This window comes from Schistocerca nitens, chromosome 8 (assembly GCF_023898315.1).
Source record: "Schistocerca nitens isolate TAMUIC-IGC-003100 chromosome 8, iqSchNite1.1, whole genome shotgun sequence".
NCBI classification, from domain to species: domain Eukaryota; kingdom Metazoa; phylum Arthropoda; class Insecta; order Orthoptera; family Acrididae; genus Schistocerca; species Schistocerca nitens.
The window spans coordinates 311,979,548-312,000,053 of record NC_064621.1 but is presented as its reverse complement, the minus strand read 5'-3'; the positions used below and the strand labels follow the sequence as shown (position 1 = coordinate 312,000,053).

The window sequence follows — 20,506 nt, the reverse complement described above, 5'->3', positions numbered from 1 at the left end:
TAAGCGGAATACTGCCATGCGCGAAAGTGAAAAATCGTCTCAACAGTGACGTCACGCGGAAGCGCTCGCTGCCGAACGCTTTGGCCCAAATTTTCTATGTAATAACCTTGTTGCTGCCTACACAGATGCGGCTACGCTCTCTCGGTCTCTCCCCTCTGTCACCCCACCACGCTACCCTTGACGTCAGGGAGGCCTTTGCCGAAGCGCCTCTAGCGTGATCTCCCGAAACTAAGCAGGCGACACGCCTGACATCTACTGTCGTCTAACGGAACTACGAGCACACCCCCGGGACAGTGGATTAGGGCGGGCTTCCTTTCTTACTCTGTGCCGGTGGTCTAGACAGGTTGTTTTCGTAGCCGGCCAAACGGAAAGTTCAGTGCCCTCAGCTGAATAGCAGAGGCATGATTGGTCAACTTAAACTGAGGCTAGTTGACGTCATAAATCCCTGCTCGAAATAGGAGGGAACGGTCGCTATTGGCGCGAATGATGTTGTGAGACAGTGTGGGGGAATTTTGGAATCTGAACCGAATGCTGATTCACAGTTTTCGAGGAGAGTAGGGAGTAGAGCAATGTTGGCTTCGCTCTTGCGTTGCGCGGGCAGGGAATTGGGGATCTGATCTTCATCGGAGTCGGACGGTCTTACGACTTAGTCGCTCTTTTTCGGAAGCACTTCGAATTCTCGAACAGCCTTCGTGGCCAGGGGTTGACACAGAGTTGCTGCACGGCAGAAGACGGCGCCTACATCATCAGGACGCTGCCCACCGTCAACTTGCTGCAGATTTCAGTACTGGTACAGTACGGCATTGTAGGACCTTATCAATTTTATACTGAATCCCTCAGCAGCACGCGCGCTCGCTTTGCTACAAGTCCACCTTGCTTGTCTCTCCATGTGATCCCATTTGAGGTCTCACTACTAATTGTTATACTGCTAAATAGTCAGGAGATTAATATTTGATTCATTAGGACCTCCAGTCATTATCGTCAATCTATTGCATCACGGAGAGTAGGAGTCCCTTGTTCTCGAGACATCTCTTATTCTCATAATATTTCAGTATACCCTATCCTTTAACCCCCTGTTTGTGTCGATAGTCACGTACATTTATGTTCTGATGTATAATAAATCCCATTGTAATATTTAATCCGCATATCATTTCGTAGATAAATGCAGAATCCAATTTCCTGTTGTTTATTATGATAAAGTTCTCTTTTTCTGAGTAGATTACGAGTTTTATTAAATTATTGTGAGTGTGCACTCCTTATTTTACCAACCAGCAGGGTCCACCATCATTTTCTTCCGTTACCGTTGCGCACATAACCAATTAGGTGGTATGTAAGGAGGGGGCCGAGTGCATGTCCAGTTCTCATGCAAAATTCGTCTGAATTAAAAAGGTACAAACTCTTCTCCATCCCGGCACCTCGCAACCTTAATAGTTCAGGGCTTCATTTGACTGCTTAAGGTATTAGTTCTGTTTTCAACACACACACACACCTTACAACCTATAGTGCTCGTTTGTGCAATTCCTGATGGCAGAAGCAGAAACACTGAGTAGATCAGTGTAGCTCAGAGTCCTGCCCTGAACCACAGTGCAGCTTGCCATTTTCTAAATACATATATATCATTTGCAGAGGTGAAAAGAACGATTTTGACAGAAAGAATGTCAGGACCTACTGAGGACAGAAGACTGGGCATTTAGGCTCGCAGTTTGACGCTTACCCACTCAGCCACCTAGCCTGACTGCTGTTGCCTTGTCGTTGTCGCTTCGCGACTTAATCCTGTCGGCTTGCTGCGGTCGCGGTCCAGTGATTACCTGCACGAGCGAGCTGAGCCTCTCGAGGGAGCTCTGCGTGGCGAGGCAGACGGGCCAGGTCGCGGACAGCTCGGCGAAGCGGTCCCCGGGCACCAGCGAGTCCACCACCTGGTAGAGGCGGCGCGCGTCCCAGCGGGCCAGCCGCAGGTCCCGGAACGGCGACGCCGCGGGCGTGGGCGGGCACGACGCCTCCGCCACCGCCGCCGCCTCCTCCGCCCCCCTGCGCGGTAAACAGCAGCGGTGCAGTTCTCCTGGACTGAGAATGTGCTCCGCAAGGCGCAGCGACCCTGGTCACCAATGTCCATAATACCTTCATATATCACACGATCTTACAGACTATTCTACGAACTGGATATTTCTGAAGGAAAACACCTTGCTCCCCAAGAATTCACCAAACAGCACTTGTCTGAAAAATGGTTCAAATGGCTCTGAGCACTATGGGACTCAACATCTGTGGTCATCAGTCCCCTAGAACTTAGAACTACTTAAACCTAACTAACCTAAGGACATCACACACATCCATGCCCGAGGCAGGATTCGAACCTACGACCGTAGCAGTCACGCGGTTCCTGACTGAGCGCCTAGAACCGCTAGACCACCGCGGCCGGCCACTTGTCTGAAATACCTCTGTTGCACAGAAGATAACGTGTACATCCACACAAATTATTGAGCCGTGGTAAAATTTGCTGTTTTGAAGAGCGCACCGCAGTGCGTAGTGTGAAGCACTCGCCCTCCGCTTCTGGCGGTGGCGCCGCTGTGACAATCGCAGCTTTGGTGTCTCCCTCTGGTGGGAAAGGGGAAAGGTAGCCTGTTCACGTGCATTTAAGTGGCACTATGAGCTCGCTAGGCGGCTAGTCTGGTTAGTTGGTCAGCCAAGTCAGTCTGGGTCTGTCTCTCGTCCGCATTGGTGACGCAGTTACTGTCTGTCTGTCGTCCGGAGTGCTAGTATGTGTTAGGCTGCCAGTCTGCTCGAGTTTGTTCAGGCGATGGTCATTGGCGGTTGGATCGATCGGTTGGTCGGTCACGCACCGAGACACAAGATGACTTGTCCGTCTTGAGCGTCGGCGTATGTGAGGTCGTCACGTGAGTCCAGTGGGCCGCGCCGTATAGCGAGGGGTAGTGGCTTCGCGGCCGACAAGAGAGCAACAGGAGTCAACCCACGACATCGGTCTGGCCGTGCGAGCTGCGACGCCGTGAGACGGGAGATCGGCGCGCCTTCCTGCGTCCGTTGAAGCGGCTGGCAGCGGACGGTTCGGGAGAGCGTTTTGGGGGTGCTGCGCCAGGTCTCCGCCAGACATCGCAGTTTGTTAGAAGTTAAGTGATTCGTGCTATGTGTTTCATTTACTTGTTAAATTTTACTTGTTAAATTTTACTTGCTTTCTTGGTCAGTCTCTCGTCCCCAGCTTGCTCGTCTGTCTCCCGTCCGCATTTGTTAGGCAGTTAGTGTCTGTCTGTCTTTCGGTCTGCCATACGTTAATAGCTGCCTCTGTCATGTTCGTCGGATTCGGTGTTAACGAATTTATTGCTTAAGGTGTAAAGGCCGAATTCCTGAAATATGTTTTTATCTTGCCTATCATCTTGAGAGGCGGTATATATGTAATGCAGAGCATGTTTGTACATTTTTGTAAGGCTGCATTTCATAGGTTTTTATTTAAATGGTCATTTTAGTATATAAAGTTGCCACCCTTCCACCGTTAGAGTTTTCTTTAAAAACAAGTTGCACTTTCGGTGGCTAGTATTTTATAATGTGAGTGTTCTGTACCATTTCTATCCCTCCTACTGGTTGCATAGTTTATGTGTTTGTGTGAGTTGTTAAAATTTTTAGTTTAAAGTAATCTGGTGTGTTGCAGATTTGCACCAGCGTAGTCTTTCAGAGGTTGTTGTGAGCGGTCGTGACTACGGCCGTGTTAAAAGGGAGCGGCAAGGTTCTCAGCCCGAAAGCTCATACTGTAAAAAAAAAAAAAAAAAAAAAAAAAAAAAAAAAAAAAAAAAAAAAAAATTATTTCTGCCTCTGAATAAATTGTAACTTGATATTTAGAGGGTGCTTTCTGATTGTAATTTTTAAATCTGTTTTTTTTTAAGAAAGGGTTTTAGGAATAAAATTTCCATTCGTTGAAATAAATTTGTTTTCATCAGTTACCCACTGGCAACTACTTCCACGCTCACATAGTGTAATTAAATGTGTTAATGTTGTTGGTGAAACGCTAGTAAATAAAGTAAATTCTTTAAGAAAAGATTTTGAAAGTAAATCCACGGTTCAATTATGAAAGTGGTTTTGCGTGTATATATAAGTACATATATTCCACATCTCCTCATAAACCACGAGACAGATTGCAACCACACTTGGTACACATATCACTCAAAGTCTGGAAAGAATCACTGTGGAGGTGAGAACCACCTAGCTATCAAAGAGGTGGGGCTGGGAGAAGAAAAGCAGTATAGTCCACAATGTCGAATGTCCATACTTTAATCATCTAGCATTCGAGAATGACAGCACTTACCGACTTGCAACAAACTTTACACATAATTTCAAACCTTTAAGAAAACTTTTTCTCTGTGATACCCCCCACATAATGATCAAAGGAAGAAAGTTAATCGCTTACTATATTTTAGCTGACCGTCCAGTAAAATTACCACGTGAAGCATGACGTTTTAATTTATCACTACTTTACTACTGACTGTATTCGCGAGATATTTTGCAGACAGTATAAATATATAAAACTGGATGTGCAAGAAAAATTGTATCATTGTACTACACATAGTACAGAAGATACGAAGTCATAAACACGGAGCAGACGATTGGAGAAAGGAAAGAGGAGGAAGTGGAGAGTGGGGAGGAGAGGATGGACAGAGAGAGGGATAGGCCGAATGAACAGGGTGTGTTGAGAGAAGGTGATGGACAAAGAGAGGGGGAAGAGGAGATGAAGTTAGAGGGGAAAGGAGTGCACAGACAGAAAGGGAAGAAGACGGATTGACAAAACGTAGGGGAAGGAGAAGGACAGAGAGAGGGGCAGGAGGAGATGTACAGAGAATGGGCGGTGGAGGAGGTGGATGGAGAGACGGAGTGGGGGAGATGGACAGAGAGGGGGTAAAGAAGAAGATGGACATCGAGAGGGGAAGGAGGAGATGGAATAATAGAAAACTGGAAAAAATACATACACTGGCGACATCGCATACTCAGCTAGTAGATAAAGGGAACAGGTACATTTTGTCTTCCTCAACTTCCAAAATTAGACAGTAATACAGACTACACCGTCAAATATGCAGCATCTTTGGTTGCATTATGATCACAATCAATTATTTCACTACCATATCTACGGATTGAATGACTGTGATCATAAAACAGCCAAAATGAATTGACTTTTAATAATACTATGATTCTTAAACAGCTCCAGATTTAGAAGAAATTATATGCTCATTTAAATACAACAACGCAGCCGGTGAGAATGGAATTAAGGCACAATTATTGGAAGCCCTAGACGAAGGTGGCATTCTTGAATTAAAAAATATAATACACAGACAAAAAAAAATCGCAACACCAAAAAATAACTAACGTAGAGTAACGAAATTTTAAGAATACATTAGTCCAGTTATCATATCTAGATGATTAACATTGCAAGAACAGAAGTTAATGTAAGTGCGAGATAAGCCATTGGAAATGTGAAATTCTGCTACATTAATGACCGGCGTAACCGCTAGAATGTTGGAACGCAAGCATGCAAACAAGCATGCATTGTGGTGTACAGGTGCCTGATGTTAGTTTGTGGGCTGGAGTTGCATGCCTATTGCACTTGGTCGGTTGGATGATGCTGGAATTGTCGCCCGACGAAGTCCCACATGTTCTCGATTGGAGACAGATTTGGTGAGCGAGCAGGCAAAGGCAACATGTCGATACTCTGTATAGCATTTTCGGTTACAACTGCGGTATACGAGCGAACCTTATCCTGTTGGAAAACACCTCTTGGATTGTTGTTCGTGAATGGTAGTGTAACAAGTCGAATCATCAGACTGGCGTAAAAATTTTCAGTCAGGCTGCGTGGGATAACCACGAAACTGTTCCTCCTGTCTTACGAAATTGCAGCCCAGACCATAACTCCAAGTGTAGGGCCAGTATCTCTAGGTTGAACTGTAGGCCCACAACTGGCCTCCTTCTAACCAACAAACGCCCATCACTGGCACCGAAGCAGAACCAGCTTTCAACAGAAAAAGGAGCACATCTCCACGTGCTCTTCTACCATAAGCTCTTTCTTGCAAATTGCGGTGGTTTGGGGTCAGTGGAATGCACGCTACGAAGCGCCTGGCCCTGAGCTGTGCTTAAAGTAACCGATTTGTAATGGTTCGTTGAGTCACTGTGGAGCCAACTGCCGCTGACATTGCTGCTGCAGATGCAGTGCGATGCGCCAAAGCCACGTGGCAGACCGGAGCCCGGGCTCCTTGCGACCGTACATTCTCGTGGTCACCACCGCTAGCACCGTGACCACCGCTGCTAGTACATTTACAGTGGATAGCAATATCGCAGAAGATACAGCCAGCGTCTCGTAGCCCTATTACACGACCTCGTTTAAACTCAGTGTTGATAATGTCGTCTTTGTCGCCTTAAAGGCATCCTTGACTGACATCATCTCACCACGTCCAACCTGAAAGATAACTAACGCTCACGACCGTTACAACGTGTATTTGAAGCAAACTCATTTGCATCCTCATAGAGGCCCTACTAGCGTCATTCTTATGTGACTTTTCAAAAAGTAAAAACACGCCTACCAACTCCTTCTTGGTGTTTCAACTTTTTCCATCAGTGTAGATAAAATCTGGGAGAAAGAAGAAATATAAGAAGACAGGAAAGCAGTCCATGTGTACCTCACCCACGTGTACGTATCAGACTAAGAAAAAACTCAATTGCAGTTCATTATTTCGCCAGTCACCCCTGTCGTCTAGGACCCATGGGGAACCACAGCTGCCTCGGTGCCGGTTTGGATAGCGTCATTTTGCCATGCGTGATATATTATAAACACTGCGGCATGCGAACGGTTTACAAACTTAGCCGTTTCGGAAATGCTTTCACCCTTAGCCCGGAAGCCAATAATCATGTCCATTTTGACGTCAGATAAATCGCTCCGTTTCCGCATTACGACGACTGCACTTTTTTCCTTAGCCCGAACAAAATTTATATACCCTCCGCTGCTAGTACTGCCATGTGCCACCTGTGTGTTGCTACTGCACGTTCACGACCTCATAGGTGGTGGTCTCGTTACTGTGTCTGGACAGTGTAACTATAGAGGCGTATTGTTTTTGCCAGTGATTTTATATATATATATATATATATATATATATATATATATATATATATATATATATATATATATATATATATATATATATATTTAAAGCACTGTTCAATCGCGCAAAATCCACCTAGAGTCACAATTAGGGGAATATCGAGGTTTATTTCGAAATAATAGATCATGCAGCTGACAGACATGGAATCTAAAAACTTTTCTGCAAATGAGGCAACCAAGGAACGAAGATACAACATTAAAATTTAAATTTCGTTTTCTGTAGTTGTAAATTGTCTTTGTACCGTACCATGGACGTTACAAATACTGCTGTACATTTCATTTAACCTTTGGCGCTGTCAATGTCATCATTTACTACTGTACTTAAACGTGTTTTAAACGTAAGTACTATAGTACAGCCAGTTTAATCTTTAGTGCTGTCAGCCAGCTTTAAACGTAAGTCACCATACTGCAAATAGAATATGTACTTGACGTAACGTTAATTTAAGTTTTCTGTCTTATCTCAGTTTTTATCCTTTATAGTGTACTTTCTGATAACACTCTTGTTCATGTAAAAAGTGAAACCGGTAAATAATAATTACTAAGTGTGGCTTGTGACTGTTCTCAAAAACTCAACTGCCTTTTATTGTTGTTAATGCCAAACTGGAAGTACCCAGCTTAATGTTGACAATATACAAAGAACGTTATCCTCACTCCAGAGATATTTCTAATCTATGGTCGTAAAAAGATACTGCCTGACAGGAACTAGAAACGAGTGTCGCGCTTTGTCAGTGACCAGGAACTGTTGCAGTCAGTAAACATAGCTCGACGTCAACCAGTTTCCGAGCAAACATCGTGAAGGTGAGACATTATAGCACAGTACATAATACCATAACACAGCACTTCTATTGAAATATTTGGTTCTATGACTTTTCACGAATGTAGAAACCACATTTTATGTATGATCAGTTTCACTATAGTCTAAGAACTATAAAATAAAGGTGGCAAATTGATATGTTATAAACGGAATACTGACTAAAATAGTTACAAAAATTTATAACATCTGTATAGTACACACACGAGCAATGTTTGGGGCTTTGTAATACATCGATCAATTGAAAATGTATGAGTGGCTATAAGAAATCTTTGAAGTGCAAACGCTGTCTGACAAAAGCATCAACAGTAATAAGAGGTGGAGTAGCTGTGGGTGAGGAAGGACGCAAGTGTTGTGGTTCTGGCGCAGCATATATATGTGCAGCAATTTCCTATGTTTGCGAGAGACTCTTCAAGTTCCAAGGATCGTAGTACACTGGTGACACAATGATGTTTTAAGAAGAATACTTGTCACATCAAGTATAATGAATATTTTAATCTGGAGACGAGACATTGTAATTGTAACTGCAGCCAACGATCTAATGCTTCGAGAGCGCAGAATCTCAAAATATAAGAATGAATCACTTTATACTTTTAGATCTGTAAATGGTTTCCCAATGTTTTGAGTGATTTTTGACAATATTACATGCATATGAACTTTAATTTTAATATCATAGTCGTCATTACCCCAGGTTATTATTACCTGGAACACGATCCATGTCCTACTATCCTGTGTTCCTAGTGTCACATTATCAATGAAAAATTTTATTAATGTTAAGGAGAATAACGTTGCCAAAATAATTAAAGTTCTTCTGGAGAAGAAAGTTCATATCATTGCTAATTAACTTCAGACACTAAATAACATTTTTAATATGCTATAATGACTTATATTATATTTTTTTACAGTTCACGGTGATCGCTGCTATGCTGAATATGTTCGCAAAGATTACCAACCCAGGCTTAGTCCATAATAGCAAATGTACAATGGAGACTGAAGTGCACGAATCATTTTGTGAACTTCCTTATCAAACATGACTGCCTAAGAAAGAAGAGGCACAAGAGGAACTAGACAATATAGAACACTGAGGAATCATTGAAATATGTAAAAGCTAATTCGATAAAACAGTAATTACTAGACAAAAATGAGGACAGATTTAGAATGGTGATAGACGCACACACTCTAAACAAAGTAGATTGTCTTGCATTTGCAAATGACATGGCATGTATTACAGAATCACTTGATAATGCACACAAACAAATCACAGTGCTATAACGTCAAGCAGCAAAAGTAGGTTTAAAAATATCAGTTGAAAAAACACAAGTTCATGACAAAGTAATACAGCTCAGAAGCTTAAAATGAATAACACTGTAATATCTAAAGTAAATAAAGAAATAACTTGGAGGACTGATATCAGATAATTTGAAGTAAAAGACAGCAACTGCGAACAGCAATAGCGATCAGAGCACATAAAATGTACAGGGTCTTTCAAATGACAAGAAACATCTACACTAGAAAATCTTTATCCTGGACCACAAAACTGGAACACTAAGGAATAGTGGAAAGATCAGAAAAACTCTATCTAGAAGAAACTCTTAAACTAGCTACAAAGGGAGAGCTTGAAAAATTAGAAAAAAATGAAAGAAGAACCCTAAGAAAAATAGTTGGACCCAAAATCAGCAGTGAATCAGAGTACAGATTACGACCTAATATATAGAACTATCTCTGGAAGTAGAAAACGTAACAGAGAAGTGGGAGATTAAAGTTCTATGGACACACGTGTAGGATGAATAATGATATAATAACCAAACAAATATTTGACTTAACTAAACAATTGCAAATCCCCAGAATCACGTGACTGAGAGGAGTAGGAAGAGATATCGAAAATGAAGGAGTCGACTTAGCTGCAATAAGAAAATTTACACTTTTTTTTAAAAGAAGCAGTAGATAAGGGAGTCTTTCAGGAAAGAAAAAATCAAGAATTGGAATATAGTGGACACAAGAAGAGGAGGAATAACTTAGTCAAAAAAAGAAAGAAGTGTAGGCCCAAAGGAAACTACAGACAAAAACAAAGAAGAAGAAAAAATGTTGATTTATCGTATCCTCCAGAACGGTTATTCAAAATTTTAAAAATGGCCATTCAGCTCACATTGATAAATGAGAAATAATATTCTTTCACGATAACGCTAGTATCATACTCAAGCCCGACAAAGAGTCTAAGAAGACACAGTCCTTTGAATTCTGTACAACGTAGGTTGCATCATAATCATCATCAACAACAAAAGGGTACTGGGGACAGAAAATACAAAAAAACTTATGTTCATAAATCGTGAGTGTGAGCAAAAGTAACGTCTACTATTCCGAACGTTACACTTGCACAAGAATAACTAAATTATGGAGCCAAAGGCTATTTAACCATGTCATTTAAATCATTTCAGTTTGACAACTCATTCTATTCTATACCGAATATTAAAATAGAAAATGTCAGGGTATTGTTGGGTCATATTTCTTTAAGTTCATTGTAGATCAATATTACAGTAAAAATACAATTTCTTGACTATCCAACTTCTCGCCATAATTTCACAGACAAAATGCATTCTGTCTGTAAACATACCTAGACATTTTACACGCTAGCGAGTTGCCGCAAATGTAATCCAAAAGCCTGTTGGTAAAATTTTGTTATTATAATCGTTTCATAGAGACATAATCTAAAGTCAATCGTACATTTGCAATATCTCATTAGTGATTCAGGCCTTTTTTGTGGCTGTGATTGAAGAGACGAAGAATCACAAGGTCTGAAAGTGGAGGGATGTATTGTGACACAGTTCGACTGATTTCCGACTGTTTTCGTAAATCAAAGATCATTTGCGAGCACTGTATCTATACCTAATCGATTGCTTCAGTGGGCCCTATGTTCATCATTAAATTTTAGCGTTATGAAAGTTGGTTATGGTGTAATGTAACAGATGCTTTGGGCTACAACATAAATTTGCTTGAAACTATTTGCATGTTTTCATATTTCCCACTTTACGTGTATATATTTTATAAGCTTTCTTCGCGAGATTTAAGTTTCACGTTTGGTTTTCCTTTCAGAAATTATCCCCAGCATTACTAATATCAATTGAAAGTTAGATTCACCTATTATTCGCAATGATATACGTCTGAGGTTTTCTGTGTCTTAACTTCCATGAAGTAACCATGCAAAAGCAGGTAACAGAGCACTGCTTCTTACCTTCTGACGTCGTCTTTGTAAGACATTCTGAAGTAATTGAGGCATCACAGTCGATACATTAGGTCGAAATACTTCTGCACAAATAATTTGTTTCAACTGAAAGACGATATTTTAGATAATATTTATTAATTAAAGCATCGGTATTGTAGTCTTTTAAACTGACTTGGCAAAATCTAAATCCATATTCTGACCATTTTGTAGTGATTTTCATTTTTGGAGACTTTAGTCCTTCAACTCCCTTGCCATCCTGGCTTAGCCAGTCTATACTATTATATAAAGAGGAAAGTTTTTAGCAAAACTCTCGAAAAGTTCTTGGCTTGTACCATATGCGCTAATAAATATTCGGATGGACACAAGCTATATATATATTTTAAACAACAATGTACACGTTTTGTGCGAAAAACAATGGCGAAGGTAATGGATAAATTGTGGGTAGGCTTACCTTCTACCTTTTTATACAGGCGGTACATGTGTCGCGTCTTCTTGGTAGGAAAGTTATCAGTCACTATATCTTTATTTCTGATCGCTTGTAAGTTGCTTAACCATGTTTTTTATGGCAATCGTGCAGAGAGAGTTTAATCTACCATTTGTCAGTGAATCACGAAGGCAATTTTTTATTCCTTTAAGTGTGCTCACACTTCTTTCAGAAGAGGATGTAGTGACAGCGAATGTAAGAATCGATTTGATGAGCTTCATTACTTCCTATAAATGCTTTAATGTTTTTATCATTGCCCATTCTGAATTTAAGAAGGTCTGCAGGTTGGAAAATATTTATCTTTGTCAATATAAATGTTTCGTAACTCATTTTCCAGACCTTCTTTGTTAAAGATTGGGTAAGCTGTGAGGAGGCCGCTCAGTTGCATTGTTGGGAAATTTGGTTTATAATTTCCGAACTGATTCGGACTGATTCTTATTAAATAAACGGTATAAACTAAATATTGGGGCCATTGCCAAAACACATTTCCATTTGCACCATCATGTTATCTAAGGTCTCATAAAACAACATCTTAAAGGACTAGAAGTCACGCTCACTGAAAAATCACTGTGAAATTTGTTGTTACAGCTTCCAATACATGAGATCACTGTTTTAGCTGATCTCATATCCATTAACAAACTAGTGGTCTTCTTGATTTCAGCATTGCGGGTACTAATATCACATGCGATTTTATGTTGAAGAAGTGCACAGATGAATCTTCGTGGCAGATTAAAACTGTGTGCTGGATCGAGACTCTAACTCGGGACCTTTGCCTTTCGCGGGCAAGTGTTCCATCAACTGAGCCACCCAAGCACGTCTCACGCCCCGTCCTCACAGCTTTACTCCTGCCAGTACCTCGTCTCCTACCTTCCAAACTTTACAGAAGAAGGCTGTGGCTAAGCCATGTCTCCGCAATATCCTTTCTTTCAGGAGTACTACTTCTGCAAGGTTCGCAGGAGAGCTTCTGTAAAGTTTGGAAGGTAGGAGACGAGGTACTGGAAGGAGTAAAGCTGTGAGGACGGGGCGTGAGTCATGCTTGGGTGGCTCAGTTGGCAGAGCACTTGCCCGCGAAAGGCAAAGGTCCCGAGTTCGAGTCTCGGTCCAGCACACAGTTTTAATCTGCCACGAAGATCCGTATCAGCGCACACTCCGCTGCAGAGTGAAACTCACATTCAAGTGCACAGATATTTGTCAATATACACAAATATTTCTTTGTAAAGGCAAAGCAGGACAAGGAGGTGAGTTTCATTAGGAATGCTAAGCAAGCCAGAAACGCTCTTGAACGACCCTTCGTCATCGGTAGTGATATCTTGAAAAAGTCTTTCAACTCATGGTATTTAAGATATGTCTGAACAGCATGTGGACTGCAATTCTAGCGTCTAGCATATGTTTGAGGCAATCTGAATACTTTACTTTCTAAGAATTGTGATATCTTTGAGGGACTGCTAAAAATGAATGAAATGATACAAGACTGTAAATGAAAAACCTTACTGCTTTCATATTTTTAGGACAATGTAAAAGCATCAGTCCAAGTTTATGAACATAACTGAGAAAGTATATAGGTCGTGGACATTTTTACTGACCAAAATGTTTGACATCTCCATGTTTACCTGCCATTACTAAGGTTCCAACATATGTTTGACTCACTATTTTGTCAATAACTAACAAAACACCACGTGTGTTGAATACAATTTCTGATCACTCCTGAGCAATTTTGTCAAAATTGCAAAAACCCATAACTCTTTCTATTGGAACGTACTTTGTACAAAACCTGAGAATAATTCTCATTTGTAACTTACACGAAATATCCAGGTTTACGTCCGCTTGCACTCCAACAAATTCACTTGACGGTAACTCTTCATTAGTGCAATCACTGACATCGGTGGCCAATTCAATTAATTTGTTTTGAATTGTGTTTGATGTTCCTTTCTGCAAGTGATCACAAATAAACTTTTCCTGGGAAGACAAGAGTACAAATAATTCAAGGTAATTCCCTTTGTTGGCGGAACATTCATCTTCAAAGTTTCCTCCGAATGCAAGCTCTTGCTCGCCAAAGACACAATCAACATCCACAAGTCTCTCATTTTCGAATATGTTTTGTTTCACAATTGCATCATATTTTATGGTTAGAAGCTTGGCTCCTTCAGAAACTGAATGTTCAATTCGTCCACGACCCAACAATTAAAAACTCTCTTGGGTCTGAAGGTACCATCTTGAATTTTGGTGTTCTCGCTTTTTCCGTAGAAATTTTTGTCACAAATACTTCACACACACTCCAAAAGAAGCTTATGTCCTTTTTCAACCCCAGATCCACCAAACAAAATAAATGTGTAATAATACAGTTTATTTCTTACAGGGCAACCTATAAGCCAATAATATTTTTTGTACTAAGAAAACTGAAATTTTCGGTTTATTTCCCATCACCTATTTTAATATCTAAGTGCGATGTGAATCGCTTGTCTTTATGCGTGCACTTCGTTTCATTTAAGTCGAACTTGAAAATCGTCTGTCATCTAATTCAAGAAATAAAGGCACAAGTGTTCCCTCTGCACAAGCCATATTACACTGAAGCGCCAAAGAAACTGGTATAGGCGTGAGTATTCAAACACAGAGGTATGTCAACAGGCGGAATACGGCGCTGCGATCGGCAACGCCCGTATAAGACAAGTGCCTGGCGCACTTGTTAGATCGGTTACTGCTGCTACAATGGCGGGTTATCAAAATTTAAGCGACTTTGAACGTGGTGTTATAATCGGCGCACGAGCGATGGGCACAGCATCTCCGAGGTAGCGATGAAGTGGGGATTTACCCGTACGACCATTTCACGAGTGTACCATGAATATCAGGAATCCGGTAAAACATCAAACCTCCGACATCGCTGCGGCCGGAAAATGATACTGCAAGAAAGGGACCAATGACGACAAGAAAATCGTTCAACGTGCCAGAAGTGTAACCTGGAAATTTCTGCAGATTTAATTGCTGGGCCATCAACAAGTGTCAGCGTGCGAACCATTCAACGGAACATCGTCGATATGCTCTTGATGATTGCACGACACAAAGCTTTACGCCTCGCCTGGGCCCGTCAACACCGACATTGGACTGTTGATGACTGGAAACATGTTGCCTGGTCGGATGAGTCTCGTTTCAAGTTGGTTCAAATGGCTCTAAGCACTATGGGACTTAACATCTGAGGTCATCAGTCCCCTAGACTTAGAACTACTTAAATCTAACTAACCTAAGCAAATCACACACATTCATGGCCAAGGCAGGACTCGAACCTGCGACCGTAGTCGTAGCACGGTTCCAGACTGACGCATCTAGAACCGCTTGGTCACAGCGGCCGGCGTTTCAAGTTGTATCGAGGGATGGATGTGTACGGGTATAGAGACAACATCAAGAATCCATGGACCCTGTAAGTGGAGGCTCTGTAATGGAGTGGGTGTGTGCAGTTGGAGTGATATTCGACCCCTGACAGGTGCTGTTCAGAAGAGGTCTCCATCCCATCGTGCTCCTATGGATTTATCGACAGCCCTGCAGGATTCATGGTGTCAGTTCCTTCCAGTACTACTTCTGACATTAGTCGAGTCTATGCCACGTCGTGTTGCGGTACTTCTGCGTGTTCGCGGGGGGCCTACACAATATTTGGTAGGTTTACGAGTTTCTTTGCCCCTTTAGAGTATAAACAGTTAATCACATGAACCCACGAATTACAAAGCTAAAGCAAGTTTTGTTAAACTAGGACACTGCCACACTCCTACGACACACCCGGCAGCCCGTCGCCCTGCCGGCTGTAGCGTGGCAACTAGAGGTTCTTTCTACAAGTCTCCAGTGAACTTTTAAACTGGCAGCGGGCATCATGCAGTAAACTCTCAACTCATGGACGGAGCGGATGAAACTGTAGTAACATACAAAACAAACTTAGACTGTTTTGGGACAGGAGGAGATTAGAGTTTAACGTCCCGTAGACAACGAGGTCATTTGAGACAGAGCATAGCCTCCGGTTAGGGACGGATGGAGAACGAAAGCAATCGTGCCCTTTCAAAGGAACCATCACGCCATTTGTCATAAGCGAATTAGGAAAATCACGGAAAACCTAAATCAGGTTTGCCGGATGCGGGTTTGAACCGCCGTCGTCCTGAATGCGAGTTGTCCAGTATCCAAATCACTCTCGGTTACGCTGTTTTCAATGGATCCTTATATTCTAACTCTAATTACAAGTTCTCTCCAAATTTTTGGATGGGCTAACACTCAAAAGCTCTGAAGAGCTTCGTTACTGTAAAAACCGACTGCAAGAAAAAAATTTCTTTGCTGTGTTGTGAAAATGTGCTGATCAGTTTACTTTCTCACAGGCAGTTCTAACTACGGTAGCTTAAACTGACTGGTAAATCGTGTGGGAACCTATGACTTTTCTTAGAAAATAAATTGAGGAAAGGCAAACCTGCGTTTCTAGCATTTGTAGACTTAGAGAAAGCTTTTGACAATGTTGACTGGAATACTCTCTTTCAAATTCTTAAGGTGTCAGGGGTAAAATACTGGGAGCGAAAGGTTATTTACAATTTGTACAGAAACCAGATGGCAGTAATAGGAGTCGAGGGGCATGAAAGGGAAGCAGTTGTTGGGAAGGGAGTGAGACAGGATTGTAGCCTATCCCCGATGTTATTCAATCTGTATATTGAGCAAGCAGTAAAGGAAACAAAAGAAAAATTCGGAGTAGGAATTCAAATCCGTGGAGAAGAAATAAAAACTTTTAGGTTGGTCGTTGACATTGTAATACTGTCAGAGACAGCAAAGGACCTGGAAGAGCAGCTGAACGGAATGGACAGTGTCTTGAAAGGAGGATATAAGATGAACATCAACAAAAGCAAAACGAGTATAATGGAATGTAGTCGAATTATATCGGGTGATGTTGCGGGAATTAGATTAGGAAATGAGACGCTTAAAGTAGTAAATGAGTTTTGCTATTTGGGGAGCAAAATAACTGATGATGGTCGAAGTAGGGGGGATATAAAATGCGGACTGGCAATGGCAAGGAAAGCGTTTCTGAAGAAGAGAAATTTGTTAACATCAAGTATAGATTTAAGTGTAAGGAAGTCGTTCCTGAAAGTATTTGTATGGAGTGTAGGCATATATGGAAGTGAAACATGGACAATAAATAGTTCGGACAAGAAGAGAATAGAAGCTTTCGAAATGTGGTGCTACAGAAGAATGCTGACGATTAAAAGGTGTAGGTCACATAACTAATGAGGAGGTATTGAATAGAATTGGAGAGAAGAGGAATTTGTGGCACAACTTGACAAGAAGAAGGGATCGGATGATAGGGCATATTCTGAGGCATCAAGGGATCACCAATTTAGCATTGGAGGGAAGCGTGGAGGGTAAAAATCGTATAGGGAGACCAAGAGATGAATACACTAAACAGATTCAGAGGGATGTAGGTTGCAGTAGGTACTGGGAGATGAAGAAGCTTGCACAGGATAGAGTAGCATGGAAAGCTGCATCAAACCAGTCTCTGGACTGAATACCACAGCGACAATTCGTATATGGAGTATGAGAGAGAGACGTCTCCAGCTTTTGTTGTAATGTCTTTATTTCGAATAATTTTAACCCGCGAACGTGTAGCATTACAAAGTTCGGACGATTCACATTGCGCAGTACTATTCTTATCATAATCCGATAACCGATATGTACAGTTTTCGCAATAAACAATTTTTTATTAAAACCGACTGTGAGGAAGAAAGCAAAACAGCACACCGTGGTGTACACAACTTTTGTTTAAAATTATGTAAACAGAGAAGTAGTGTGTCTATAGGAGAAACAAATTGTGTTATTGTGTCAATGTCCTGCTATTTTAGTAAAAACTAACTGCAAGAAGGAAATCGAAACCGAACATTTTCACAGCTACGCAAAGTACTTTCATTCTTGTAGTCCGTTTTTACAGAAAATGTGTACATCGTCCGAGTGTATAGTATAGTATAGAGTAAAAATTTGGAAGTAATTCTGTCAAGAACTTTTCCTCGTCATTTTATTCATTTTCCAAATGGTTTATTATAATTTCGGGTTCGATACTTTCGAAGTGGGCGAAGTCGCAACGAGGAACCGAAATTTGTCCCCTGACACAGTTCCGAGGGATTCCCCAGATCAGGACGTATATCCAATTCCCAACCACATTTAGCAAAAATTATCTCATTCTATGGCGGGGTGGTACAACAACCAGCTTTGAATGTATTTCAGAATAAAAACAGTCTTCGTTGGAAAATTATTTAACGTCAATGACGCGTTTCGCTCTTTTGAGGTTCAAATGGCTCTGAGCACTATGGGACTTAACATCTGAGGTCATCAGTCCCCTAGAACTTAGAACTGCTTAACCTAACTAACCTAAGGACATCACACACATCCATGCCCGAGGCAGGATTCGAACCTGCGACCGTAGCAGTCGCGCGGTTCCAGACTTAAGCGCCTAGAACCCCTCGGCCACTACGGCCGGCTCCCCTTTTGAGGCTTCATCACATTGTGTAAAAGCAGCTGGATGTGAAACCCATCTGTCATATAGCCACAATGTTCAAATGTGTGTGAATTCCTAAGGGATCAAACGGCTGATGTCATAGGTCCCTGGAGTTACAAACTACTTATGCTAAGAACAACACACATACCCGTGCCCGAGGGAGGACTCGAACCTCCGGCAGGAGCGGCCGCGCAATCCGTGGCATGGCGGATCTAACAGCGAGGCAACTCAACTCGGCCATGTAAGCCACATAAAATGGAAAATGGACGGAACAGCGATTGGATAGATCATATAATTTTCCGTTATAAATGGGTATATGACAGATGTGTTTCATGTCCAGCTACTTTTACACAATCTGATGATGCCACAAGAGGGCGAAACGAGCCATTGACGTTAAATAATTTCGCAACTCAGACTGTTTATATTCTGAAATACATATTTAGCAATTGCAAAGCATTGCTGGGTTCGTTAGTACATTATAAACCAGATTTGCATATAAACATATACGTGAGTCAAGCTGTGCAGCTACTTGAATGAATCGTACTGAAAACTGGCCTACAGTGCAACACAGCAAATTGTATAAATGATAGTTTACTTCATAATACACTTCGTAATTCTACCAAAGGAGTCACAGGCACCATAAGAACGATGTCAGGGGCCACCATGGAGAAACAAGCCGCCTGAGAGAAAAGTGGGCGGTTGTGGACAGTTCTGTTGAGTTTCAGTACTGTACTTACACCAGTTACTAGCAGAGTGATGGGAGTTTCAGGTGATTCGATCGTATTGAAGAGGAGATATATATTTTTATTTTATGTTGAATACGAACATCTCTAATTTTTTTTGTTTTGTTTATAATTTTTAATTCACTTCATACTTTGTGTGAAGCCCTGGGCAAGTCAATGAGCACAAGACAGTATATGCGAGGAAGTCGTGGATTTGAGAATCTACTGATGTATTTCAAAGCAGCGCTCACACATATGTCCGATACCGACCTTCGCGGGTGTGGGCCAGGACCGCCCTCGTCGTTGACGAGCTCGAGTACGGGCGGCGGCGGGGGCGGCGCGTCGCGGGGGCGGCAGTCTCCGCCGGCGAGCAGCCGCGCGGCGAGCAGCAGGTTGCAGCCGGCCAGGGCGGCCACACACAGCGCGCTCAGCGCCCACAGCCGCCGCGGGCGCGCCTGCCACCAGTGCCGCCAACACCGGCAAGCCGCCGCCTACAACATCGCACCGCACCACTGCTACCAACTGTGTGCCAGTTGTTGCATTTATCTCCACAAGCCTGGCAGTGAGCATTATGACGCAGCCGCCCCGGAGCGGCTACACGCAGCAAATCGGCACCAAAGAGGTTAGGAAGAGACAACGAGAGATCCCCAGCGGTGGTATCTTTTGAAACTATCGATAGTGTGACACAGGTTAAGATCCTATGTGTCACACCCTGCAGCCATTCACTCTGGTGGGCCGTCTTCTGCGAGTAAATGAGGAATTTTACTTGAGGCTCAACCACGTTAAAATCATATTATCATGTTGACTGGATGTATGGTGTAAAGGATGGCTGAGGCCTAAGGCCTAAGGCCATGCCTTTGAATCTCGTCAAATACTTCAATTTCTTTTATTTTTAAATTTTTATCGAGATGATTTGGTCATTATTTTCATTCAATTAATTTGTTTACATGTAAATTTTTATTCCGTTGTCACATTATTTTAATCAACATATCAAATTCTTCATTTGCTCTTATTTTTCTTCCTATCATTCTTTTTCCACTTGAAATGTTTATTCATATGATTTTAATGAATTTTGTATATTAATTTCGATTTAATTTGTCTCGTTTCAATATCGTATTTTTTCGTCCGTGATACCGTATTTATCGTTTCTATTCCTCCTGTGGCATAAATTTCGTTTTCCTTATAATCCCTTTTTTCGTTTAAATCTTCATGTGTGTTGCTTTGTCCATACTGCAATAGGAATTAAGGCTTTGTTTTAAATGTTAGTATAACGATCATTAACCAAAAAAAGCAATCTATTGCAACGAAAGATACATTTTTGACACCTCTGCACAGTCAATATACATAAATTACTTAGCCTTTGGTTTTTTAACCAATAGATCGGTATTTTCAAATATTTAAATATTGTAATAGATAAACATAAGTAAATTCACATTCACAAATGACGTAAAGACAAAATGAGAACAAATGGGAAAAAAATCATATGATGATTAAAATGATGTGACAAAGGAAAAGAAATAAAACATTACATTTAAACCAATTTAATGAATAAAAAATAATGATCAAAGTCACTTCCATAAGGATTTAAAAAGTTTTAAATATTTAAAGCTCCTGATGAGAAAC

The 20,506-nt window shown here is 41.5% G+C and overlaps 1 protein-coding gene across 1 annotated transcript in view; it reads right to left on the bottom strand.

Moving 5' to 3' along the window:
- Window positions 1-19,453, bottom strand: part of LOC126199542 (beta-1,4-glucuronyltransferase 1) — a 123,402-nt gene extending 103,949 nt beyond the window's left edge. The window contains exons 1-3 of the mRNA XM_049936463.1: window positions 19,304-19,453; window positions 19,154-19,194; window positions 1,809-2,028 (exon numbers count right to left, since the gene is read on the bottom strand). Of these exons, the coding sequence (XP_049792420.1) occupies window positions 1,809-2,028; window positions 19,154-19,194; window positions 19,304-19,453 (411 nt within the window). The remainder of the gene's footprint in view (window positions 1-1,808; window positions 2,029-19,153; window positions 19,195-19,303) is intronic.
- Window positions 19,454-20,506: the final 1,053 nt, after the last annotated feature.